The sequence below is a fragment of the Dunckerocampus dactyliophorus genome, chromosome 3 (assembly GCF_027744805.1).
Source record: "Dunckerocampus dactyliophorus isolate RoL2022-P2 chromosome 3, RoL_Ddac_1.1, whole genome shotgun sequence".
NCBI classification, from domain to species: Eukaryota; Metazoa; Chordata; class Actinopteri; order Syngnathiformes; family Syngnathidae; genus Dunckerocampus; species Dunckerocampus dactyliophorus.
In genome coordinates this window covers 21,433,154-21,458,105 of record NC_072821.1, presented here as the reverse complement: position 1 = coordinate 21,458,105, position 24,952 = coordinate 21,433,154, and the positions used below count along the sequence as shown (strand labels likewise).

The following is a 24,952-nucleotide window of genomic DNA, read 5'->3' as shown; positions in this document are numbered from 1 at the left end:
TCTCAGTATGCAAGTACAAGTCAAAATGATCTACCTCTTTCTATAAAACATAACATATACAAAATGTAACCAGTAAACTCTGAAATTGTATTGTAATTATTAATGATTCGTATTTCACATTCACATTTTCAAAGTTTACAGGTAATCCAAGTAGTTGCTATCATAATTCACTTCAATATGGAAATAAAGATAATTACACATAACTCCTAAATAGTTGTGTACATAACCTGAGTACTGGTAATATGTCAGTCAAATTAGCTATGTAACGTTCATTAGGGCACACAGTTCATGTATTACATCCAGTTAGCATTTGCTATCAAACATTACTGATATACAAGAATTTAAAACGATTATGCAAAAGACAATGTAGCCGAAGTCAAGGCAACATATTGAAAAGGTTTCACCAAAGGGCACGTTTTTAATTTCATCATGAAATAATAGTTTAAGAAGCGAACATGTAGAAAACACTGATTTCTGTAGGAGAGTTCACGACGCCAAGCAAAGCCAGTAAACAATACACTTTTTTTCTATGTAGCTGGCCGCTACAAGTGAACAGATAACTTTTGTTATAGATACAGTATAGACATCTTACCGCAGAGTTAGTTTATCCATAATCAGAACAATAAAGATGAAAGTTGCATCTTGGTGTGTAGCTTGAAACGCTGCGGGGGAGCGAGCGCGAATCAGGAGGGGAGCTTAATGTCAGCTGACTGATGTCATATGACAACTACAAAGTGACGTTTTCGTGATCGACCCAAACTACCTTGGCGATCTACCGGTAGCTTGCGATCGACGTAATGGCCACCCTTGTTGTAAGTTATTGCAAACACTTGATTGCAGTTGTTGCTGCTGAGGGTGGCTCAACCAGTTATTAAGTTTAGAGAGCATGATTATATGCATGTGTCATGCACGGAAGAAAAAAAAAAAGCAGTGCAAATGTTTTTGGTTGATTTGATTCAACAGCTGTAAAATGTGTATTTTCGTCATATATGCTGTGAAATATGGAAAAAAGAATATTATTCAGTGGGAGCAGCATTCAGGTGGAACCTTTGTCACGGGAGCTGTTGTGCCAGGATTGTATTGGGCGTGAACTTCCGCCAACGCCCCAGACACAATCTGGACGAAGAACTGAGTGCTCCGTGTCTCATTGCTGTTATCCATCTATAGCTGTTCTTACAGGTCAGTTGTTGATGAAAGTGATTCATATCATCTCTTTAACGCAAAAAACATGCTTAGGGAAGTATTTCAAAGCTGTAAGACTGTTTTAAGTTCTTTGGAAACTTTGTGAGAACCTAGGTAGTCTTCGACCGCGTTTTAGGCGGCAGTTAGTGCCCTCGCGGGCATTTGGGTTCGGATGGCCCTCACCCTTGTCTTACAGGAAAGCTCATTGTATGTGGTAATTGGGCTCCTGCACACACGCGCGCACATACACAGCCCCACCCACATTATCATCTTTGTTAGTTGTCAAAAGATTTACATTTTCAAATTATATTTTGTGTGTGATTAATTTGTTTCTTGAAAAGGTTTCACCATTGGGCACATTTTTAATTTCATCATGAAATAATAGTTTAAGAAGCGAACGTGTAGAAAGCACTGATTTATGTAGGAGAGTTCATGACGAGAAGAAAAGCCAGTAAACAATACACTTTGTTTCTACGTAGCTAGCCGCTACAAGTGAAAAGATAACTTTTGTTATAGATATAGACATCTTACCGCAGAGTTAGTTCATCCATAATCACAATAATAAAGATGAAAGTTGCATCTTTGTGTGTAGCTTGAAATGCTGCGGGGGAGCAAGCGCGAATCAGGAGTGGAGCTTAATGTCAGCTGACTGATGTCATATGACAACTACAAAGTGACGTTTATGCGATCTACCAGTAGCTCGCGATCGACGTAATGGCCCCCCCTGGTGTATGTTAACATGTTTATGTTGCAAGTGTAAAACCAAAACAGTGAAATTAGCTCCAGAAATGTGATTTACAATAGAGTGAAGGTATTGTGGGAAAAGTAATGACGATATTGAATAGATGAATGTTATTTGCACTTACCTGTGACCATTGGTACAAGAAGAACGTAATTCTTGAAATATGTGAATTTTGAATTTCAATAGAGACACCATTTGGACGAAGAACTTGAGTGCTCCATGTCTCATTGTTGTTATCCATCTTTATCAGTTCTTACAGTATTTTGTATCTTGTTATTGTGGTACTATATTCTGGGACCCGTAGCACATACAGTAGTTGGTTCCTGGTTCCGTGGTAAATTGGTGCAATGAAAAAGAGCTTTATAAGTATTTACAGTAAGTGCTTGTCACAGATAGATGTGTGACATCCATGTCTGTCCTTATATCGTCAAATTCAAGATTCAAGATTCAAGAGAGTTTTATTGTCATGTGCATAGTAAAACAGCAGTTATACCATGCAATGAAAATCTTATTCTGTTCATTCTCCCAAGAAAAGAAAGAAAACAAATGAAAGAATAAGAACATAAGAAACATAAACATAAATACCAATAAATTAAGCAACAACAACAGAAGAGACATTAATACAAGTAAATAATACAAATAAATAAATAAATAAAGTGCTATGAGTGTGTGCGTGTGTTACGTGCGGCGTGTGCGAGTGCTTCGTTGAGGAGCCTGATGGCCTGTGGGTAAAAGCTGTTTGCCAGCCTTGTGGTCCTGGACTTCAAACTCCTGTAGCGTCTGCCTGACGGTAGGAGTGTGAATAATGAGTGTTGTGGATGTGTGCTGTCCTTGATGAGGTTGTGTGTTCTGCATAGGACTCTAGATTTATAAATGTCTTGCAGTGAGGGGAGGGCTGCCCCCAACAATGTTGTGTGAGGTCTTGATCACCCGCTGGAGTGCCTTCCTATCACGTGTTGTACAGTTACCGTACCAAACAGTGATGGAGGCGGTAAGGACACTTTCGATAGTGCATCTGTAGAAGCAACTCAGGGCCATGTGTCATTTGTTTGTCATTTGGCCAGCAGCGTCACTATACATTAACAAGCATTGTTTTACAGCCGCAGACATGGTCAGACAGTTAAGCTACTGTGTAGTTTATGACATTCAAAGCAATAATGACAAAGAAGACACAGGAGGAGCTTTGCACTGAGGAGATACTTCTAATCACTTCAGTACATTCCTGAAGAAGAAGAAGATTATTACTAAAACTGCAATGTAGACGCACAAAGTAATCATTTGTGAAAGCGTAAAGAAATGTTAGCTGAGTCAGTGGTATTTTATATAATGTGTTGGGTCGTCACTTCGGCCAAGGATTGTACATGAGCTCTTTGTCATGTCATCTCATGTTCACTTTATGAAGGACACAACATACTATTTAAATGTGCCTGTAATATTGCAGTTATTATGTACATTCACATAAGTAAGTGCTTGTTTTCTCCTCTCATTTTGCAGCCACAACGACCTGTCGTGGGTGTAGTGTACCGGGCTCAAGGCTGGGCCTGGTGGGGTGCGTGCCTATACAGCGGCAAGGTGTCCAAGTGTGTTCAGGGATCAAACCATGCATCCCGTTGGCATGTCTGTTGGTCACTCTCTGGGAGGAGAGGGCACTGATGTGGTCATGCATTTATTTTCCCAATATTCTTGTGATCGACTGACAAAGTCCCAAAGAACAACTGTTCGATCACAATGGACGGGTTTACCCCAGCTCTAAACCCTATAATATGCCTCTCACAATTATTAAACACATTTAATATCCAGTTTTACGCCTTTATAAACAATTACAGGCATACAATGTTCAAAACATGCAGTTACACAACATCACGTCTTGTCATTCGCTGTAACAGCTGAACACACTTGTTGCATTCTGTATTCGATAAAAAGAATGATAAGCAGGTACTATACCAAGTCACCTCGGGCATTATAAAATAAGCAAATACTATTCTCAAATGGAAAATACCTGCAAGGTAGGTAATTTAAATGTTTGGCGGCAACAATCTACAAAGTAAACGTGATGTTGTTACTATTTTAGTACTCATGTCTGTGACTGAACTAACTTTGTGCTGAAATTGTATAAAGTATAAATAATAAATGTAATAATGAAGAATGCTCCACAAAATTACATGACTGATATTGTGTACTGCATAGTGTGGTAGAGTACAAATGAGACAGGGCCATCTGCTTTTTGCAGTTCCACTGACAATCAATTCCTTTATCCACATTTATATTTTGTGCACCACAATTGAATGTGTTCTTCCTGTACACCAGTGTCAACTGTGTAACCTGTCCACTGTTTCATGACAATCCGTTTTTTTTCATACAACATTTGCATAATAGCTCTCGCTGGTATCTACAATAATAAACATGAAACTAATCTCTTCCTTACAGTGTCAATCAAAGCTGAGCGAAATGAGTTTCATGGTCGCTTTCATGGGTCAATATACTTTTACAATTTTACTTTTTTTTGGTTATGTACTTTGTCTTGTCATCTGTTTTAGTGGTGCTGGTGCCATTTGGGCTGTATCTGTGCAGTAAATTGCTACCATAATCCTGGATTAAGGATGTGATTGTGAGCAGGAAGACACTTATGACAGACAATGATGGTCCATAATGACATGAACCTTTGTTCCTGTTTCAGTTCTGGTCGGCCTATGTGCCCTGTGACACTCAGTACAAAGATGCAGTCAGACAAACACTGGAGCAGATTGATGTGATCCATAGGATGTGTCACAAATACCCCAACGATTTCATGTTTGCCACCAGCAGCCAAGGTTTGGAACGCTGTGCTCGACTCTCGTGACAATGCACATGCAACAAGTGTCACCTGTTTTCCTTGTTACATGCAGACATCATGGAGGCATTCAGACACAACAAGACGGCCAGTCTGATCGGGGTGGAAAGGGCTTGTGGAGGCTTGTGGTAAGTGCACTTTGTGCTGAGGAGAGGAAGGGACCTTCCTGCTGAGATCTCAGAGGTATCAGATTTACTAGAAGATCCTGTTGGTGGAGTCATACATGAACACCTGATGGATCATCAGCAATCATCTACTAAACAATGAAAATAATGGGACTGAACACCTTTTATGTCCTGTAACAGCATACTGAAAATATCATTCACATTCATCATTGACTTGATAACATTTGTTCGGGTTCGGTTTGCTTTTACATGTTAGAAATGCTTTTACTATCAGGGCAGATATCTGCAGTGTAGACACCGGAGCAGAACCATCTCAGCACAATGGCCTACCTCCATTTGACAAGGGCAGTCTACAAGGAATATTTGGATTTGTGAGTCATAAATTAACATATTGCTCGTTTCCCCATGGTTCAAAAGCATCCATGGTATGTGAATGAAAAATTAATCCAATCAACTTCCATTGTGCACCTCCAGCAAGTGATTGCAGGAATGAATCGTGTGGGAATGCTGATAGACCTGGCTCGTGTCTGTAGGAGTGATGAACCAAGTGTTGGACATGTCAAAGGCACTCGTCATCTTCAGCCACTCCTTTGCCTTCGGTGTCTGTCCACACCAGAGGAACGTTCCTGATGATGATCTCAAAAGAGTGGTGAGTGTAGTTTGTAGTTTTAGGTCAGGGATGTTCAAAGTGCAGCCTGGGTGCCATTTGTGGCCTGTAACTTATTTATTATTGGCCCGAGGCATGTTGTAAAACTGTGCTCCACGCACATTCATGATTCAGCATTCACAGGCCTGCAAATTGTCAGGTTTTTGCTTAAAAAAAATGAGCTGAAGAAGAGGTGAGTGATGGACTCACATTAAACACACACACACTTCCTTCCATGTGTGCCATGCAGAACATGCAACTCGGACCTTCAGTGCTGGACTGTGGCTTCATAAATTCCATCAAGTCATAGTGTATAAAACAGTTATGTAACATCAGTGACTCCAAGTGGAGGAAGCTGTAATTCTATATGGTGCTCATAATATATCATAAAACATGCAACAAGGTGATGGCTATCAAGCATACTGTATTTGCAGCAGGCATGGTCATGTAGTGTGATGACTTAAAGATGACTTAGCTATGGAATGACCTGAAGTTTGATGGCACGGAGGCTAACACTTTTATTATCACTCGCGGGGTCCGTGACAGTCTGAGCAGCAATAAACCAGATGATGTTCCTATCCCAAATGGTGAGGTGAAGAACCCGTGTAGGACGAGCTATGGTTACAACAGTGACTGTGGAATTATCCATTCACTAAGCGTTATGTCTCTTCTTTTATCCCTGACTTTACATCCTATCATACCATTGGTAACCTCGCAGCATGTTTGTCACGTTCACAAGTTTTACCTGATCAAGTGATCCAGTTTGTTGTGTTTTCACATTGAAGCAAACTAGTGGCATTTGAGGCGAGCGCGCCATCTAGTGGAGGAAAAATGTAATACAACTAGTTTTGAATCAAGTTGCCGACACTTTTTAGACGTTTATGGCTTCCACCTTGAACATCAGTGACCTTACAAATTCTAAAAAAAAAAAAAAAACTACCAGACGCACTCAAAATCTTGTAGAACGTCCACTTCAAAGAGGGGATCAAAAAGTCACTAAATGTCAAACGAAAACATATTAACTTTTTTCTTACACCAGACAAAACTAAGTTAAAATACGTAATATGTAACCGATGTCTACCTTTTTTCTAAAGTAAAATTGAGCACTATTTTAGTCATCTTCCTCCTTGGTATAAAATCATTGCACAGTTCTAATTGAAATACAGTATCTGCCTTTGACGTCTTATTTACTGCAATTTCGAGATAATGCACATAGTTATGTTCTTCATTTCTTTAATAAAATGCCTTAATAAATTCCTCTAAAATGCACTTTGAAGTTTTGTGTACAGAGTCTATGTATAAGAAGATGACTGGTCGATTAAAAAAATACATTTACTTTGTTTGACTTAAATAAAAAAGATCCAGGTTGAGACTATTTGAGAACCCCTGCATTTGAAGTACTGTCAAAAAACAAGGTCATTGTATGAGTGTATAAATATATCATTAAAATAGCACATCAGGTAAATGTCCTTGTCAACACGTGTGCATATTTGGCGTCCTCTAGTGTTTCCTACAAATATAACAACCCACAGCAGCCATTTGAACTGGGAACATTTTGCACAACTATTTCTTGAGGCCCATTGTAAGTGTGTTAGCTGTCCTTCAGGTGCTTTTGGGAAACAAGAGTGTTGGCTGTGATGGAAACACTCGTGAGTCACACTGTCAGACTTAATGAAAAGAGCATGAGTTCCAAACATAAATGGACAAAGTGCTGCAGCTCACATGACCAACAGCACTTACATGGTTATGTGCTCATCAGCTACTGGCACACACATCTTGTCACACTACAGTCTACAAAGTCAAATGGATTATTTGGATGACTTCATAGAATAAGTGAGTGGGGCTGTTGATGTTTTTGTATACACAAGAAAATAACTTCAAGAGTTACACAGCACAAATGTCTTAAGATGCTTCCCTCTCCTGTCTTTGTACTTCACTGTCAGACAGCAAATGATGAGTTGGCGCCGCTATCCTGTAAGGCAAACTGTCTTTACTCAACATTCTCCTGGTGGCACTGACCAGGCGGGAGTAGTTGTCCGGGTTGTACTCCGACAGCGGGGGTCGTTGGCACAGTAATGGCAGGCTGACCCTGTCAGGCTGAGACAGGAAGAGCGGCGGCCGACGCTGGCTCTCGCCCTCTTTTAGCGAGTCAGGGAGGGGCTTGCGCTTGCTCTCTGGCAGGAGCATGATGCTGAGCACGGAGAGGACGGCGAAAGAGGCGAAGATCACGTGATGGAGGAAGTAGCCGCCGTTGTTCTGTAGCTCCATCAGGGAAGAGGCGGCCATGCCGACACAGCCTGCCGCCAACACCAGGCCGAGGCATCCACCTCTGGCACGGACATGGAAGGAAAAATGATCTTCATGTCCAATGAAAGAATAATTTGTAGGACATACAATCATACAGTATCACAAAAAATACACTAATACAAGTTGAACTGTTAACAAAAGTCCAATCAAATTGTGGAGCAGGTTACTTCCCGATGAAAACATAGATGGTGCCATTATCATTCTGGGGGGTGGAGGGTTCCATTGACACATTAGGGTCTCCAAATGTGAAAATAAACGACTGCTACTGGTGGCTACTGTCCGGGCATTGAATCCTTCGCAATGGACTGTTCAAATTGTCTTAGAACAAGGGTGCCCAAACTATTTCCACAGAGGGCCACATATTAAAAAAAATGAAACGATGGAAGTGCCACTTTGATATTTTGTCAAACAACACATACGGATATACTAAGAAATTATATATATTTCAAGAAAAAAAAACTGTACCTCAGCTTTGTGATATAGGTGAAAAAGTGTTTCTTCTTAAATAATCCATACAAATGTTATTCCCATTACAGTATAACTTTTTACCCCAACCCAATTTTCCCAAATTACAAGTTTATTTTGTTTGGTTTGTCTCTCAAAATATTACAACTTTTCAAAATGATGCATTTTTTTCTTTAATATTTCAACTCTATGCTACAAGAAGGACATTATTTTTCCTCATAGTATTTGGAGTTTACCTCCTGAAATTGCAAGTTTTTTCTTGTTAAAATACAACCTTTTTCTGTTAATATTTTGACTTTATTCTTGTAAAATTACAGCTGTCCCCCCTCCCCCCAACTATTTCAACTTTCATTCATTCTTATAAAATTTATTCTTGTAATTCTGACCTTATTCCCATAATATTTTGACCTTATTCTCGTAACATTGTATGCATTATTCTGCAACCTATTTTTCCATAAATTACAACTTATTCATTTTTTTTGTTCATTTCTCATAAGATGTATTAACAAAAAAAAAATTGTCTATATTTCAGCTTTAGGTTACTAAAATGACGTTATTTTTCCCCATAATATTACGTTATTCTTGTATACCTGTAAATATTGTCATTCATCCAGGTCATTGTATTCTCTGGCATTCAATTGATCACAACCGGACTGTTCAGGTTGTCTTAGAAGACGTTTCGCCTCTCATCCAAGCAGGCTTCATCAGCTAGAGCTGTCCTATCTATATGTCCTAGCATGAACTGATAAAGTCTACTTGGATGGGAGGTGAAACATCTTCCAAGACAGGGGTGCCCATTACGTCGATCGATAGCTACCGGTTGGTATTTTAGGAATTATGTGTAATTATATTTATTGCCATATGAATATAATTCTGATATCAGCTACTTTGATTACCTGTCAACTTTGAAAATGTGAACGTGAAATAGTAATCATTGATATTTACAATAGTATTTCAAAGTTTACCGGTTAGATTTTATATATGTTATATGTTTTATAGAGAGAGGTCGATCTTTTTTTTTTTTTGTAACTTGCATGCTGAAACAGTGCGTGCATCCCTGATGTAAATGTATAACGTACATAAATATGTACTCATATTTTTAAATAAATATAGTAAATACAGTATATATATTTTCTGTATTTATAGGAGGTAGATCTTTGGCACTTGGTCATTTTAAAAGTAGCTCGCAGGCTGAATAATTGTGAGCACCCATGTTCTAAGACAACCTGAAAAGTTCAAAAGCAATCGATTCAATGCCCTGAGAATACAACGACCTGGATGAATGAGAATATTCACAAACCTTGTGACGGCTAAGATTTTTGCACCATACCGCACACTGACTTGACTTCAGATTATTCCATGGATGGTTTGCTCATCATTTAATTCAGTTGTCGAAAGACTTACCGCACGACAGTGGGCATCAACTCGCAGGCGAAGAAGACACTCAGCATAGCCAGAGCCTGAGAAAACAGCAGACCCAAGATAGAGAGCACCAACACCAGGCCTCCTTGCAGGTCTGACAACACAAGAATAAAATCATTAAGTCCAAATAAAATATTATACAGTCCTGACAACTGAAATAAGTCAAAATGTGATTCCATTTGATCCACAATATCTCCCTACATCCCGAAATTGATCACTTCATGTTCAAATTATGATAGCGGAAATGTGTGAGGAGATTGTATGTTATATTTATTTTAGTCAGCTCCACACAACTGTTTTTCGTCCAGGAAGTGTTGTATTAAATTACTAGATGGCCAGCTAGGGTGTAATGCTGCATTAATAGTTGGTGTGAGGTGCAAAACGTGCGAAATGGATGCGCCCAACACTTATTAACTTTCTAATGTTTGTGTACTTCTGCAAAAAGCCAGACAGGTCTGTCATAGAACTGGGTACAGCGTACACTGAGTGAGGGCCAGCAGCAGCAGTGATGACAGTCCAGTGATGATGGCGGAAAGAAGAAGCATACCACGCCGACCAAAATGACTGACGGTGAAGCAGATGAAAATGCAGGCCAGTGCTCCTGTGGCGACTCTGACAAAGTAGCTGAAGTAGAAGTTGGTGGAATACATGTGCAGGTTTCTGGTGAAGCAGTACTGGATGCCTGTTCCAATTAAGCTGGAGGCAAGAAAGTCAGTCAAGGCCAAGAAACAAGCATGTACACACATGACACACATGAAAAAACACTCCTCTGTCTAAATATCCTCAATAAATAAGACATACAGGATTCATGTGGTATGTGGTTTTCATCGATTAGTTAAAAAACACTCACAGAGTGAAGCTGAGGATGAGGCAGTTCTTCCAGATAACATGAGTCCGACGCAGCACCAAAATGGAATAATACCTGGGCTGGCACTCGTCTTCGAATACCGATTCCACCTCTGCACACAAAAACATTAATTAACCACCTTCACCAACCAGAACATTATGTACACCCAAATAATGTAATACGATCCAACACAGTAGCTGGACCTAACAAAACCTTAACACAAATAATAACACACCGTTTTAATGTCTTGAGATGTTTTCATTTAATAGTATGTTTGCACTGTAGTTTGCAGCAGTATAGAAGATTCACCAACAGCGCTGCATGATACTGAGTGGTGTTGATTACTATATTTAGCCAAATTAGAAGTAGGAAACATACATGTAGATGAACCGCATAACATCATAAATACATCACAATAAGAGCTGGCAATGGTCATCATTATCTTTGTATCAGTATCTTGTATCATCCAGTACATCCGTACATTGTTGTGCACTTTGGAGATGACCATTTCAGTCAGTGTGTACAGCAGTGTTTAATTGTTTTACTACATGAGTCATCCAAAATAAGACTAATGCATCATTATCAAGGGCTGGAGCTGAGGGAGTCGTTTCAAATACCTGCTGAAAATGACAGTATTACTGGCGTGTTCCTGCATGTGTGTACAAGTGGTGCTGGGAGTGGGAGTACACACGGTACCTGACAACAGAGTTTCACCAGGGAACAGCTCATCCGGCAAACACACCCCATTCCTGGTGGAGAATTCCTGGAGGCTCCTCTTTGCTTGAGGAATCTGAGTTGTGGCCAGCAGCCAACGAGGGGATTCAGGAAAAACTGAGGCACAACTGAACAAAACAATTGTGATTGAATATATTGACTACACAAAATGAAATATTTTTGGCTATTAAGAAGGCTTCTACCAGGTTTTATTTAAATAAGTGCTGGTAATGTGAATTCCTGTGAATATTGCTTCATACACAGTGCGTCCACTTTCTCCTAAACACGGCTGTCTACGTGACTCACCACCAATAGGAAACGAGTAGGAGCAGAGGTAACGTGGTAACAGCCTGGAGAACTGGCCAATCGTGACACAGAACTGCGACGCCTGGCAACAGCAGCTCTGCAAAGATGGCGAAGAAGCCGCTGACCATGGCAACCATGAGACGACGGGGAGGGTCGCATAGCTCCAACCCTGTGAGTGTAGAGGACAACAAAACAGATCATATATTTGGCAAAATAATCCCAAATACTGTCTGCATGATTCAAACAGGCGCTAACTGAGGTCAATATCCACGGAAGCATAGACAGCTACTGCACAGAAATTACGTTATTGTGTTTAAATGCACAGCACAGTCCTAATGATTTCAATCTGAATGTACCATACACGGAAGCATGTAGCTTTATCCCAAAAGCTACATAAAAATATTGTGTAATTGAGAACAATCTTTGCAAACAGCTCTATCAGTAACACCAACTGTACCTTGTAGTTACAAATCCGCTGTTGGATAACTAGATCATGCAAATAGAAGATAATGGATGTTGACTTGTTTGTATAATATGTAACCTTTAACCTCTTCTTTCCCCCCCAGTGTCTGGATTCGTGTTCCTGTTCCTGTTCCTCTTCCTCTTCCCAGTGTGAGCATGGGGACAACAAAACGAGAAGCTCCCTTCCTGCTTACTGTTTGGCCCTGCTATTGTTCCAAAATCTCAGCGGAGAATCTGCATCCGCAGGACATCACAAATGCATTTGTGTGAGGCTAACATGAACTAACTTTCAAAAGTCTGGACTCCATCTAGGCCTGACCTTGTAGGAATGTGTGAATGTCAAAACAGAAGGGCGGATTATATTAAAAGTATAAAAGTCTACCCTGTACCACCCTGCTCAGCAAAGGAATGTGTACTGCTATGTAGGCTAATGTTACATTCCCATGCAGGTTTATGGAGGAAACACTGTATTGGATACACTGTGTGCTGTATGCATACCAGCCTGATCCATTTCAGCACAGTGATGGAAGACCCTGAGTGAAGAGAGTTGACAGGAGATATTCCAAAAATCCCACAGAAATTCTAGAGGAAATTCCTACCCCCATGTTTTTCATCAAGTAAAAGTAGCTGATTGCAATAAAAATGCCATTAATGTGATATATGTACTGTTTTTACCAACTTGCTTTCAGGAGTTCACAGTGAACACGATCATGCTGACTGATGCCACAGCTGATGTGATCCTATTACAACATGGTGCTGCTCTCTCGCCATGTGCTCATATGCAATACTATATGTCTTGTTGCCGTTATGTCTTCAGGCAAAATACAGTGTGGAAAATTTGATCCACTGCTAATTTTGTATGTTACCCCTTACAGAGATATGAACAGGCCATGAAGTACACCATTTAGTCCTGTGCCTTCATCAAGAAACTTGGTTGAAAAGAGGCCACTGTTGGCATGATAATTCAGAAATGAAAGAAATACTGTGACAGCCGTTTTCAGTATTACCGTAATTTCCGCTGTATAAGCCGCTACTTTTTTCTTAAACTTTGAACCCTGCGTCTTATACAGCGGTGCGGCTAATTCGTGACAATCTTCTAATCCTGTGACATCTCCTATACTTCAGAACTACTACTAATCGTTTAAATACTGTGCCACTTGGGAGTCACTGAGGAAACGGTAGCTCTTTCTTTGGCAGGAGCCAATCACGAGCTATAAGGGATGCCGGGCTGAGCTACCAGAGAGAGCTCAGAAGCTCATGAGCAGCCATGGTAGCCATTGCTGCTCTGCTGGGAACAATGTATTATAGGAAGTTAAAATAGTTGCTGTTTTTTATTTTGAACTCATATTAGTACTTGTCTTGTATATTTCTTAGCTAACTTTTGAGTGTTAAGTTGCTGTGTGATGATGTTAGCGTTCTACCTAAGATGACACTGTGAGTCAGACTGTAATATTGAGTAATGACCTCCTGTGGTTGACAAACCCCCGTTGAGTTTTGTCATAGCTCATGATTGGCTTCTGTCAAATAAAGAGCTGCCTCGTCCTCACGGACTCATGCACACCACAATACTGTATTTTTATGGCATGGACATGTGCGTCTTATAGTCCGGTGCGGCTTGTATATGTACAAATCTGTTTTTCCTCTCTAAATTTAGCGGGTGCACTTTATACATCGGAAATTATGATAAATAATTCCAAAACATTGAAAACCGAAGCAATTTTTCCATGGGAAATTACAGTATGTAAATAAATCCATGAATTCCATTAATCCAAATATATTTTATAGAGAATAATTACAGTTTTACATGCAATGTGAAATCACTGAAAATGAAATGGATAATTGAACATTAAACATCATTTTTACCATGATGTGTTTCTTGGATTCAATAGTGTTTCTCACTTTCTTTATCAAATCGCTGGCACTTTGGCCTCATGGCAGGTTATTTTGCAGTCAAACTCAATAAAAACCGTGAGTCAGCAAAGCGTAGGGTGCTTTCTTTGGGTACTCAATTTTGCGGAATAACACAGGAGAGGGCAAATGGACTAGTTTGAAAACCGGGGCAAAATTTTGGCAAAAAAATTGTCAAAAAGCGAATCATACAAAACATGGGGCGTTCCAAAACAGAGGACCGACCGCATACAGTGTGAGCTTGTGGACAATAACGAATTCATCTATGATGTAAATATTGATACAACAGTAACGTTGTGTAGGCCATAATGGAAGAAGACGAAGAAGAAAGGCAAGTTATGTGCATGTATCCAGTGCAGACATTATAGCACATACTGTAGACAGGCTGTGTCACATTAGTTTGTGTACTGCTTCTGCTAAGACATGCAGCCATAAGAAAACAATAATAAGCAATATAAGACAGAAGCCTTGTGTTACTCACTAGCAATGTAGGAGGATAAGAAGACTCCAGCTAGCATGGCGCCCTGAGAGAGACGGAGCAGCAGAAACACCACAGCACTATTGGACAAACACACGGCGACTCCAAACAGGCTGGACAGACTGATGGACAGGAGAAAACCCTGTCGACGACCTAACCTGAAAAATACACGATACCACACGTTGCTATTGATTGAAGTCACATGCATACACAAAACACGCAAGACTATTTACCAGTCGCACAAAGAGCCGATGAAGATGTATCCCAGGATCCATCCTGTCATGAAGCAGATATGCTGAAGGGGAATTTTCCAGTAGTCATTGCAAACCAGGTTCCACTGACGGGGGTTAGACATGAACATGAACAGCGATGATGGTGAGAACATGATTTTATTGGCGTGAAAAGGTAAGACATTTTCAGCAAACGTGTGCATGTTGCATTACAGTTAAACTGCATCATAAGCTTCCTAACAGGCTCCCTGCAAAGTCACAATCAGGGATCTCAGTGTGCGAGCAGGCAGGAATGTAGATCATGTCCACCCTAATTGAATCAAGATGCCTGCTGATGGCATTATTACATTACTACGCAGTAGTCTTCAAAATAGAGTCTGCCATGAAATTCTTTTCCTTTGCCCTCCAATCTCCCTCACAGCCCAAGAAAAGCGTATCTGGAGAGCTTTTACAAGGTATCATATCTGCTCTTTGGCAGCTCAAACGCTCCTTATGCTTTAATACTGCTGATTAAAAACTTGGCTTGGGGATTGGAAGCTGGCTGGTGGACCAAAATATGGAAAATGGGACAGAAAAAGGCTTCAGTGAGCATCATTTGCCAACATTTCCCTGCACTGAGCATGTCATTAGACCTTCTGGTTGTCACGCAAGTCACTTCAGCATTTGATACTTCTGGAAAAAACGGCCAGTAACCCCAACGCTGCAATAGAAGTGATCCAACAAGATGGACACGTGTTTTACAGTTTTATTGATTTGACATTTTATATAAAAAGTTTGAAAAAATGAGAAAAATGAGATGATGCACATCTGCAGCACGACTTTTACTACACGCTGATCATTTGTCAAGACAGTAAACGTGACATGGAGAATGCTAAAACAGTGTTTCCCGTATATTCATTTATTTATTTGCGGCATCCCGCCAGAATAATTAATAATTTGGACATCCACAGATAGATTTGGTGCTGCTGTTCATTATAACACATTATAATGGGACTGTCTGTGAGTATAGCTTGTCCTTCCAACTCCATACAGTCGATGGCATCGCAACTATGCTTCTTAACACATCTCATACGACATAGCAGGAGGGATCAGTGTTGCCAACTTAGCCTAGCACTGTATAACACGAAATAACACGAAATAAATAACAAACGTAGCTACTTTTTCTGGTCTTATTGGACACATTTGAAAACTCCAACAAGAAAGCCCATATCGCTCTACTCTAGGGCTCGGCATCAAGTCTCGAGCATCGACGGGAACCGGGACTAACATTCGGATCGTCCCGGGATCGCTGAGATTTTTAAAATTTTGATTACTAGTTTCGATGCCCATTCCGACGAGTGCTAATATGGTGGAGTCAAGACTCATAGCTCATTTACAAACCTTTTATAGGTTGTTTGCCATCGTGCACGCAGGTGAGTGCACGTTGAAGTGCCTGCAGCAGCACACGCTCACTAACGTCAACAGCAGCATGTGTGGAAACGTTCTTTCATGAGCTTTTTAAAAGTGAACATCTTCTGTGAAAATAGATCTGCAAGAAATTCATAGTAAAGTTGATAAAAAGTTCATATTAGAGATCGACCGATACTTTGAACTTAATTTAACTGAAATGCAGTACAATTCATCACAATGTGTAGTAGTGCATGTAAGGTAGTGTGACCACACATTCACTAGTGTGCCATTGGAGTTCATGCAAGGTGTGCAAGCATATCGTGTGAAATATACTCAATAAAAGCATCAATTAAAACATCTAGCCATATTATTATATTAAAACATATTTCCCATGATCCTTCAGGTACAGAAGTAGGACGTTATGGATGCAAGGAGATGTTTAATTCAATTACTTTTGAATTAAAACAAAGAACTTGACAGACGACATCCTGTCTTTTGTGGGGTGGCGTACATGCTGGGAGCTTGCTAGCTTCAGCACGACGTGCTAGCACAACTGGCTCCGAAGTGGCAAGTCTCCACGCTTTGCAGCGCATACAAGTTTATTTCGCAGTCGTTGTTAATGAGTTAGATCGATATTTTGTCACGTTTGTGATAAAGGCAGCTATGCCACCCTTGTTTCACGAAGGTGAGTGCCCTCGTCTTACAGCAGGAGAAATGCCATTTGCAGTGTTTACTAATTTACCCGTGTAGGGTTCTTAGAGCGTTGCGTCGTATTAGACCCTCATTTGATCTCTTATCGGCCGTCGGATTACAAAAAGGCAGATGCCGATATGTGTCAGAATGCTGAATATCGGCGCCGCCGATTATCAGTCGATCACTAGTTCACGTCATTAAAAAATTCATGAGGAAGTTCAGACACTTCATCCTGGTAGCGGCCTCATTTAAACCACGCTAACATGCTAACATTTATGACCCTGCCTCTTAGAAGCATCGGATCCGACAATCGTTAGGAAACGAGTAATCAAAATCACCCCTCCATACATTTTCTATGCCGCTTCTCCTAAAATCGAAATCACTTTCGTTCAAATTCCAACGATGCCCAACCCTTCAACAAACAGCCACTGCTGCTTTGACCAGATTAACGACAAAAACCGAGGTTCCGCTGCGCTTGAATTAAGTTGATCGCCGCTACGAGTCTTCCAGATGACGACCAAGAGCCTCGGCATGACACGCTTCACTGACGATACAGCACAAATATACTCGGAAATATTTTTTCCCCGACTAATTTCATTCTTGGAAATGCGTCATTTGTGCCATTTTCATTTACGTCGCTGTGGGTTTTGTGGGTTCTAGCTGGGGTTAAAGTAGCATTAGAAAGGATGGAGGATGGACTGATGCGGAAGGATGAGGAAAACAGACACATGGACAGGTCTTGGACATGTCCTGAATGGTGGCAAAAACTCTCACTTTTCATTGGCAAATGATGCAAAAAGTGTGACCCGATGTTGCTGTGAATGTATTTCGTGCTGCTAAAACCAAACAGTGTTTATGCCTTTTAGTGGCCTTTTTGTCAGGTGACAGAAGTCTTGATCAATATTGACAGTCTGGGGCGGATACTTGAGCAACACAACGCCGATGGAAAAGACAAGAGGAGACGGTAAACACGCTGCTTATTTGCTCGTTACACAACAGACACCATCACACTGCCTACTTGTCAGACATGGACACAATTGGTTAAGGACTATTTACAAACGTGGCCCCCTTTAGTGAGGAGCATCTCTGTTTGAGTACAGCCCAAACGTCTTTCATTAGGGGCAAACACCCCAAAAAATGTGTCCAAAAATGTCCCACCAAAAAGAAAAAGACCATAAATACAACAGGAAAATGCTGCAAATGTCCAAAACAAGTGCGGTGGACAAATGCTGCAAGTTCACGGAACAAAACGGACGTGTACCAGGGAGTCAGACCGAGGCTACGCAAACATTACCTCGGTAAATCCAATCGGTTGCTCGGTAATATTGTACAACATTACAGCCAAAAGTCCGCCTACTGTCTTCTGGGAATTCCCTTCATGTCTCAGATATCCCTCAGCTGTTTGTTACGTCAACTTGCAACACTTCTCTTATGCAGTTGTTTTTGATCTTCCAGCACTTTTTGCGCTGACAGCCTTTTCTGATCATTTCTGCTTTTGGATGACGCTGTGCGTTTGTCCCTGTCAGCCACCGTACAGTATTTAATGGGCTTGAGGTCAGGGTTCTGTGCAAGTTATTCCATACCAAATTCATCCAAGCATGTATTTTACGGACCAAGGGGAAAGGAAAGGAACAAGGGCCCTTCCCCAAAGTGTTCCCGTGTAGATTGAAGCACGCAGTTGTCCAAAACGTCTCGGTAAGAATACAACGTGAACAATCAATTGAGTAAATAATTGATTAAAAGTCGTGTTCTAAAAGTTTGTCAATCCAGTGTGCGGATCATACGTGGGCTCCAGCAACGTTGGAACTCTTCAACCAGAGCAAATATTGATAGAAGCTTTTTCTCGCTACCTCCACTTTGGAAGACATCAAGCAAAAGGTTGGGAACGTGGAAGCAGAATCAAAAGGAATTTGATTATTTCTAGCAAGAAGTCCTACCTCCGTTACAAAGTTGCTCCGGAGCCCAGACACATGCGCGTACTCCCACCCCCGGGTACAGCTCACCCTCTCCCGGGGTATACTTTCGGAGAAGTCCGAGGAGTTTGGCGGGTACTTGTAGAGTTCACAATGGCTCAGACCGGTACCGTTGACCCAGGGGATCGTCAGGTTCAGGTAACCGGACTTAGAGAAGTTACTGAGGAGGAAGGTGGAAGGAAGAAGCTGCGGGTCCGGTTTGCAGTAGTACGCGTCCGGGATGACGGTGTAAAAGACGTCGCTGAACAGGTTCATCATGACAGCGAAGCTGGGGAACCAGCTGAACATGACCACGATTCGGTTGTAGCGTCCATACCCGCCCGTGTACGGGAACACCTTGGCGTCGTACTCCATTGGAAGAAGGACTGACTGACCACAGTGGGGAGCATTGAGCGCGCACACGCCGCCCGCCAGACACTTGCATAGTGCAGGTGAAGAGCGCCGGAAGGAAGAGGAGGGCGAAGACGTCACGAGTTGGGGCTTGACCTCGTGCTCGCCCGAGTGGTAATACAACTTTATATTTAACTCTGTATTTGGATGAATCAGCGACTTTGTGGGCCTGACTCAATATAAATACTTTAGTTTACGTATGCTGACAAAGCTGGCTCATCACAACAACATGAGCTGGAAGTATCCTGACCTGTAGTCATCCCGCAATGCAGCTCATAGGCCACGCATATATTTTAAATATAAATGAAAGCAAGGTAAAAATATATAGTAGTCCCTCGTGGTAGTTAATTCCCAGGTTCCATACGTAGGATTCCTTAGTTAGGAATGGAATGTTTTCGTACTTAGAGCGTAGAAAACCTGTTTGCGACCTTCTAAATGTTTTTTTTTTAACATTATTAGAGCCCTCCAGACATGAAATAGCACTCCTACAGTAGGGCTGGGCGATATATTGCTATTTTTTAAATATTGATATTTTTTTAAGCACGATATCAAAAACAAACATTACATACATAGTCTCAGTGTGTTTATGTGCCTGTATGAGCGTGTGTGAGGTAAATACAGAGCCACAGCAGTCCTTATTGGCTAAAGGAGAGCCTGCCCATCGTGTTCTGCATCCTGATTGGCTGGAGACCATTAATCAATCTCCTTCGTGATGTCGCTAGCAACAAAACAAAATAACGTAATTTTTGGAAAATTAGGTGGAGGAGAAACTCATGACGGGAAAAAAGTCAAAATACACTCAACAAAAATATAAACGCAACACTTTTGTTTTTGCTCCCATTTTTCATGAGATGAACTCAAAGATCTAAAATGTTTTCCACATACACAATATCACCATTTCTCTCAAATATTGTTGACAAATCTGTCTAAATGTGTGATAGTGAGCACTTCTCCTTTGCTGAGATAATCCATCCCACCTCACAGGTGTGCCATATCAAGATGCTGATTGGACACCATCATTAGTGCACAGGTGTGCCTTGGACTGCCCACAATAAAAGGCCACAATATAAAACCTTTTTAAAATAAGTCTTTTTTTCTTTCATATTTCAACTTTATGCTACTAAAATGTCATTTTTCCTCATATTATGCTGTTCTCGTAAAATATATTTTTAAAATTATCTTAAAATTTTAACCTTCTTCTTGTACAAGTACTGCTGATTTGCGCTTAAAAACATTTTTAACATTTTTTTTTTTACACATTTTCTTGTTCAATTGTATTTTTAGAATGTGCCGCAGCCGCACTTTGGAAACACCTGTGCTGCAGGAAGCAAACAGACTAAAATTGACTTTCAACCATCCAGTAATCAATGGTGTAATATAATAAACATATACTGTATATGAAGCTGCCATAGTTGCAGGTTTCTCCAGTCTTGTGATAAGGAAGTTGAATGACTAGATACAATTACGTAAAGACTACAGTGGAACCTTGAAACTTTTCCAGTGTCATGGCTCCAAAAAGGACAACACACTTGAATTGATTAAATATGTTCAACCAGTTTACCATTTGCAGATGATTTCAGACACGTGTCTTGGACATGAGGGGAAATTACAAATGTCGTGACTCCGTTGAAGCTCTCTGAGCCTATTAGATGACACCAACAGCTAAAGTTGGCAGTTATGTCCGAGCAGGTATTTCAAACACGTAGGCCGTGAAAAATCCGACTCCACCAGTTACTTTAGCATTATCACACGTAAGACACATCGGGAAATCAAACACCAAAGAGCCATAGTTGTAATATTTCAAAATTTTATTAACGAACATAATCTCTGAGGAACAACAGCAGTTCTCGCGCTCTCTGTACATGCAACTGTAGAAAATAACAATTTAGAATTTTTCCTTTTCAGTTTTAGTCTTTTACTCACCCATCCTCATCTTCAGGTTCTCGCATTTTTTTGTTTGTTTTCTTTTTTCAGGAAATCAACAGCTGAAGGTGAAAGTACTGGATTTCTATTACAGCACTGACGATAGCATCGACAAGCCCTCAAAGTTCCCCGCCCCGCCCCTTAGCTGCTCCAACAATATGTACACAAACTACATTGTACAAATAAAAAAAAGAGTTAACATTGTTACATCATAGCCACCTGCGGTGAGCGCACGCTGCTCGTTCCCGTTAGAACCCCACATTCTACGCAACTTTTCAGACTAGTACAAAGAAGAGGGTGCAAAACGTCCTGGGAGGTTTTATTTACAACAGCTATTTACAGTTTGTCTCGTTCACGCATTACAAGGAGGAAAATTTACACAGCGGAGACCAACTTCAACCAAAACATACCACAGGTGTCAGAAGAAAAAAAAAAAAAGAAAACAAGAAAATAATAATAAATAGGTTATTTCTCACCATTTAAAGAGTAGTTCTCCATGCTTTGTATTAGTCATTTTCCATTCTAAAAAAAAGGAACAAAGAAACAGCTACAGTCTGGGTTTTAATTAAAAAATAGACAAAATCAAACTAGAAAAAAAGGCTTGAAATCGTGATACTATTTTATGAAAAAATAGCAATTATGTATATCTAAATCCAGTAAGAAAACAAACACAAATCTAAAATCTAAATTATGAGTGAATGTGAGGAGAGTAGAGGTAATATGTTGCTGACTGAGGTGGTGTCAGGCTAGCATCTGTATCACCACGGCCAAGTGCTCTACCGTGCATCTGAGGACTGGTGTGCATGTGTGTGTGCACTCACTGGATCCAGGAATCACTTGTTAGCTGATTATTCACACCGGAGAATAAACCTGATTTAGTCTATTGCTCTGTGTAGCAACATGCAGGAGGGAGGCTAGCGGAGAAAACGCTTCAGATGAGTTGCCCAGTGTGCAGACTGAGGCAACTGTCACCATTTCAAGCCTTTGTCATTGAAATAAATGACTGACTAGATGAATCAAAACAAAGGCGTCGAAAACACAGAGGATGTCTTGTAAACAATAGTAAGGGTGTGGTCGGACAGGGCATTGCGAGGGTTTACATTCTGCTCGATAAGCAACGTGATTGACATGCCACTGGTGTTAGAATCCAAACAAAAACAACCGAGGAGATACACAACAACATTACACACAGCTAAAAAGACACACAATAAGTCTGAACAAAAACACAACCTCAACTCCCCCCAAACTGTAAGAAAACAACACAAACCAAGAACATGACAAGCAGGGGGAATTGAACAAATCCTGGTGATGTGGGTCCAAACATGAATGTAGATGTGTACCAATCATGTAACTATACATCTAGCCACTTTGTCTGCACAGTGTAACAGCGACAACCACTGCACTCCACCATACATTGCAACCACAGCAACGACTTGATTGAATGACAGTATGTAGGATATGCGAGATATCGGAGCACGAGCTCAATAGGATCACTTACTGGTCAGTGCACATTTTTCATAAAAGCCAATGAAGCAAAGACTGCGTCTTTCTCTGGGTTTCCTAACAAAATTGGAAAATAGAAGATTGAACACTGAAAAAGCCTAATGTGACTGGAGACTGTTTCAGAAGCAACTGGGTCGCAAAAAGGGATCTGACTCGTGGTTTAAACTGATATATTATTAAAACCATCCAATTTGTAAGGCCACATCTTGTGCAAAGTCAGAAGTAGTGTCCTACCTCACTGGCGCCACCCAGCGGGTCCAATTGCAACATGTTCGACATAAGGCTAACTAACCAGTAGTGAGAAACGGACGTGATAACACAAAGTTAAAAGGTCAGCATGGAATGAAACCCTTCGACTCCTCCAACTCGCTTCTTAATTTGAATGCACGGAAACGGAATATGCGATGGTACGCGATGCTGTGGGATGCTTACAACATATTTAGGGTCAAGGTTTTTTTTTTGCAAATTTAAAATACAGAAAAATAAATGTTAAAACGGTTCTATTCATGAATGACATCACTTATGTTTTCATTCAAACCATATATAGCTTTGTGACTTTGCCCGACAATGAGTACATTATTTTTCACCCGAAAAAGGCATTTTCTTGGTTTGAGATTAATCAGATATAATTGTGTAGTAAAGCAATGAGTAATATTCCTCTATTTGTTAAATAAGTCCTCATCTATTCTGCTACATCTGTGGAACTATTTGGTGGGTGGCCTTTATGGGCCTGTTAAAATCCAGAAGTGGCCTGTCAGTGGTTATGGTGATGTAATTCCAGGTGAGTAACTCTGGACTCCAATCTAGTGATAGGACTTTATGACTTTGCCTTTTCCAATACTGACAGAATTGAGTACATATTTGGCCCAAGGATATGAGGGAGGGAAAGTGCTGCCCAAAAGTGAACTGTACATAAAAAGATAATTTTTATTTCTTTTATGTTTTTCTTTACACTTACTTGAGTGATATTACAGTACATAGGTTATTTACAACTGTGCAGTAATGTGTGGCAAAATAAATTATCTAGAAGGCAGCAAGAATACATTGGTTAACGAATATAAAAACTGTACATAATTTACGGAATACAACTTTTTTTTTCTGTTTTCTTTTGTTGTTTTTTTCCATTAAACTAATATTGGCTCTGTAGTGTTTCAAGTCACTTCCTCAGAAACAATGAAATGCCCAAGTAAAGAAATAGACAAAAACAATATTTCTCTCCCCGTCAAAACCACAATTCCTCAATAGTCTCTTTCAATCGCAGCATTCGTTATGTTTGTTTCTTCTGGTTGTCTTGTGACGCGAGTGCCAGTCCCTGGCGGTCTGACGTGTTCACGGAGGAGGCGTGGTGGCTGAGAACACTCCGGTCTGCCCTCGGGGATTCACCACGCTCCTCCTTCTGTTTTGCATGGCTGAGAGGCTGCACGAGCAGTCTCTTCCTCTCAGACTTGCACCCACATCAGCAACCCTCTTCCAATTCATCGTAGGCCCTAATACACTGTTGACTTAAGCCTGGTCCGGGTGCAGTTTTAGCAGAGTGCAGCCCACATCCACCAGCAGCTGCTTCTGGTCTGTCACTTGGAGTCGCCTTGCAGTGGATGCTCACAAGATCCGCATGATGCACCGTGGCTTTGTTGACATCCTCTGGGTCAGCAATGAACACATCCAGCACTCCCGGCTCACCTGGAGCCAACGGGGGAGGCTCCCCTTCAGTTCCCTCCCTCAGCACAGGCACCATGCTGCTGGGAGAGCTCCTCTTTTGACACCCACCAGTGGTGGGTCATATGAAGCAAAGCCCAAAAATGAAGGAAGAAAATATATCTCTGTCCCCTGTCTCGTCATAGCCCAGCACAAGGGAGTTGTGGGCCAGCGCCTAAAAGCAAAAACGGTTTTTGCTTTTCATGCTTGGATCAAAAAAGGAGTAAAAACCTTTGAGGATGAAAGTGCAAGTTGAGTATTTTTTTCCCCGCAGTAAAAACATGTTTCCTTCTTCAAGGAAGGGAGGCAAGAGCACATATTTTTTAACCTGTACTCTTTTGCTATGTTTTCCTGTCTAAAGGCCTTTCTCAAACTTGCTAGCCCTTTCCATTTGTTCTGTTCAACAAAGTCTCTTTGAGAAGAAGGGATTCGGACAAAGTTTGCACTTTATCACTGAGCCAAGAGGTGTCACGCAGGCAGCAGGACAAAGTCGTCGTTGACATCAACCATTGGAACGTAGAAGGATGGCACTTCGTTGACACAAAGAGACTTATGTCCAGCGGGATCCAATTCCTGGACCTTCAACTGCCACTCCATCCTTTGTACCGCGTTGAGGGCTGCTGCCTCGTGCTGTTGACGCATCAACAGACATGTCTGCCACAAAGAGAGCGTTTTCATCAATATAGTTGCCTTATATACTACCTGCGTCAGCAAGGACTGGC

The 24,952-nt window shown here is 40.9% G+C and overlaps 2 protein-coding genes and 1 long non-coding RNA gene across 21 annotated transcripts in view; 1 reads left to right on the top strand and 2 right to left on the bottom strand.

Moving 5' to 3' along the window:
- Window positions 1–1,091: 1,091 nt before the first annotated feature.
- LOC129178403 (uncharacterized) lies at window positions 1,092–13,821 on the top strand. Of its 12 annotated transcripts, none has more exons than XR_008569786.1 (10): window positions 1,092–1,179; window positions 3,419–3,496; window positions 4,352–4,397; window positions 4,602–4,734; window positions 4,810–4,882; window positions 5,154–5,250; window positions 5,354–5,528; window positions 10,165–11,423; window positions 11,596–11,757; window positions 12,153–13,821. It is a non-coding gene; the product is annotated as an uncharacterized LOC129178403 (long non-coding RNA). The 12 variants fall into 12 exon arrangements; XR_008569790.1 differs by having other exon boundaries at window positions 1,126–1,179; window positions 3,419–3,473; XR_008569789.1 differs by lacking the exon at window positions 1,092–1,179 and adding an exon at window positions 1,201–2,915 and having other exon boundaries at window positions 3,419–3,473.
- On the bottom strand, window positions 6,353–21,185 carry slc22a31 (solute carrier family 22 member 31). 3 transcript variants are annotated; one of them, XM_054770614.1, is made up of 9 exons: window positions 18,684–21,185; window positions 14,668–14,771; window positions 14,438–14,592; window positions 11,587–11,755; window positions 11,263–11,408; window positions 10,570–10,678; window positions 10,201–10,415; window positions 9,702–9,813; window positions 6,353–7,854 (listed from the first exon to the last, which is right to left on the bottom strand). In XM_054770614.1, the coding sequence occupies exons 1-9, from the start codon at window positions 19,071–19,073 to the stop codon at window positions 7,428–7,430; spliced, it is 1,827 nt and encodes a 608-aa protein (XP_054626589.1). In that variant the 5' UTR covers window positions 19,074–21,185; the 3' UTR covers window positions 6,353–7,427. The 3 variants fall into 3 exon arrangements, with proteins under 3 accessions (XP_054626589.1, XP_054626590.1, XP_054626591.1); XM_054770615.1 differs by having other exon boundaries at window positions 10,267–10,415; XM_054770616.1 differs by having other exon boundaries at window positions 18,750–21,185.
- Window positions 21,186–21,334: 149 nt separating this feature from the next.
- ankrd11 (ankyrin repeat domain 11) overlaps window positions 21,335–24,952 on the bottom strand; it is a 137,712-nt gene continuing 134,094 nt past the window's right edge. For all 6 annotated transcript variants that reach the window (XM_054770609.1, XM_054770611.1, XM_054770612.1 and 3 more), the window contains one exon: window positions 21,335–24,884. In XM_054770609.1, the coding sequence (XP_054626584.1) occupies window positions 24,699–24,884 (186 nt within the window). In that variant the 3' untranslated portion in view covers window positions 21,335–24,698. The remainder of the gene's footprint in view (window positions 24,885–24,952) is intronic.

Bases quoted from the DNA above. Each gene is read 5' to 3' on its own strand.
- slc22a31 (XM_054770614.1), bottom strand. From the start codon at position 19,073: ATGGAGTACGACGCCAAGGTGTTCCCGTACACGGGCGGGTATGGACGC. The intron at 10,679-11,262 runs GTACCGTGTGTA...TTTTGTGTGCAG, and splicing joins TGGTGAAACTCTGTTGTCAG to AGGTGGAATCGGTATTCGAA. The intron at 7,855-9,701 runs GTAAGTCTTTCG...TGTCCGTGCCAG, and splicing joins TTGATGCCCACTGTCGTGCG to AGGTGGATGCCTCGGCCTGG.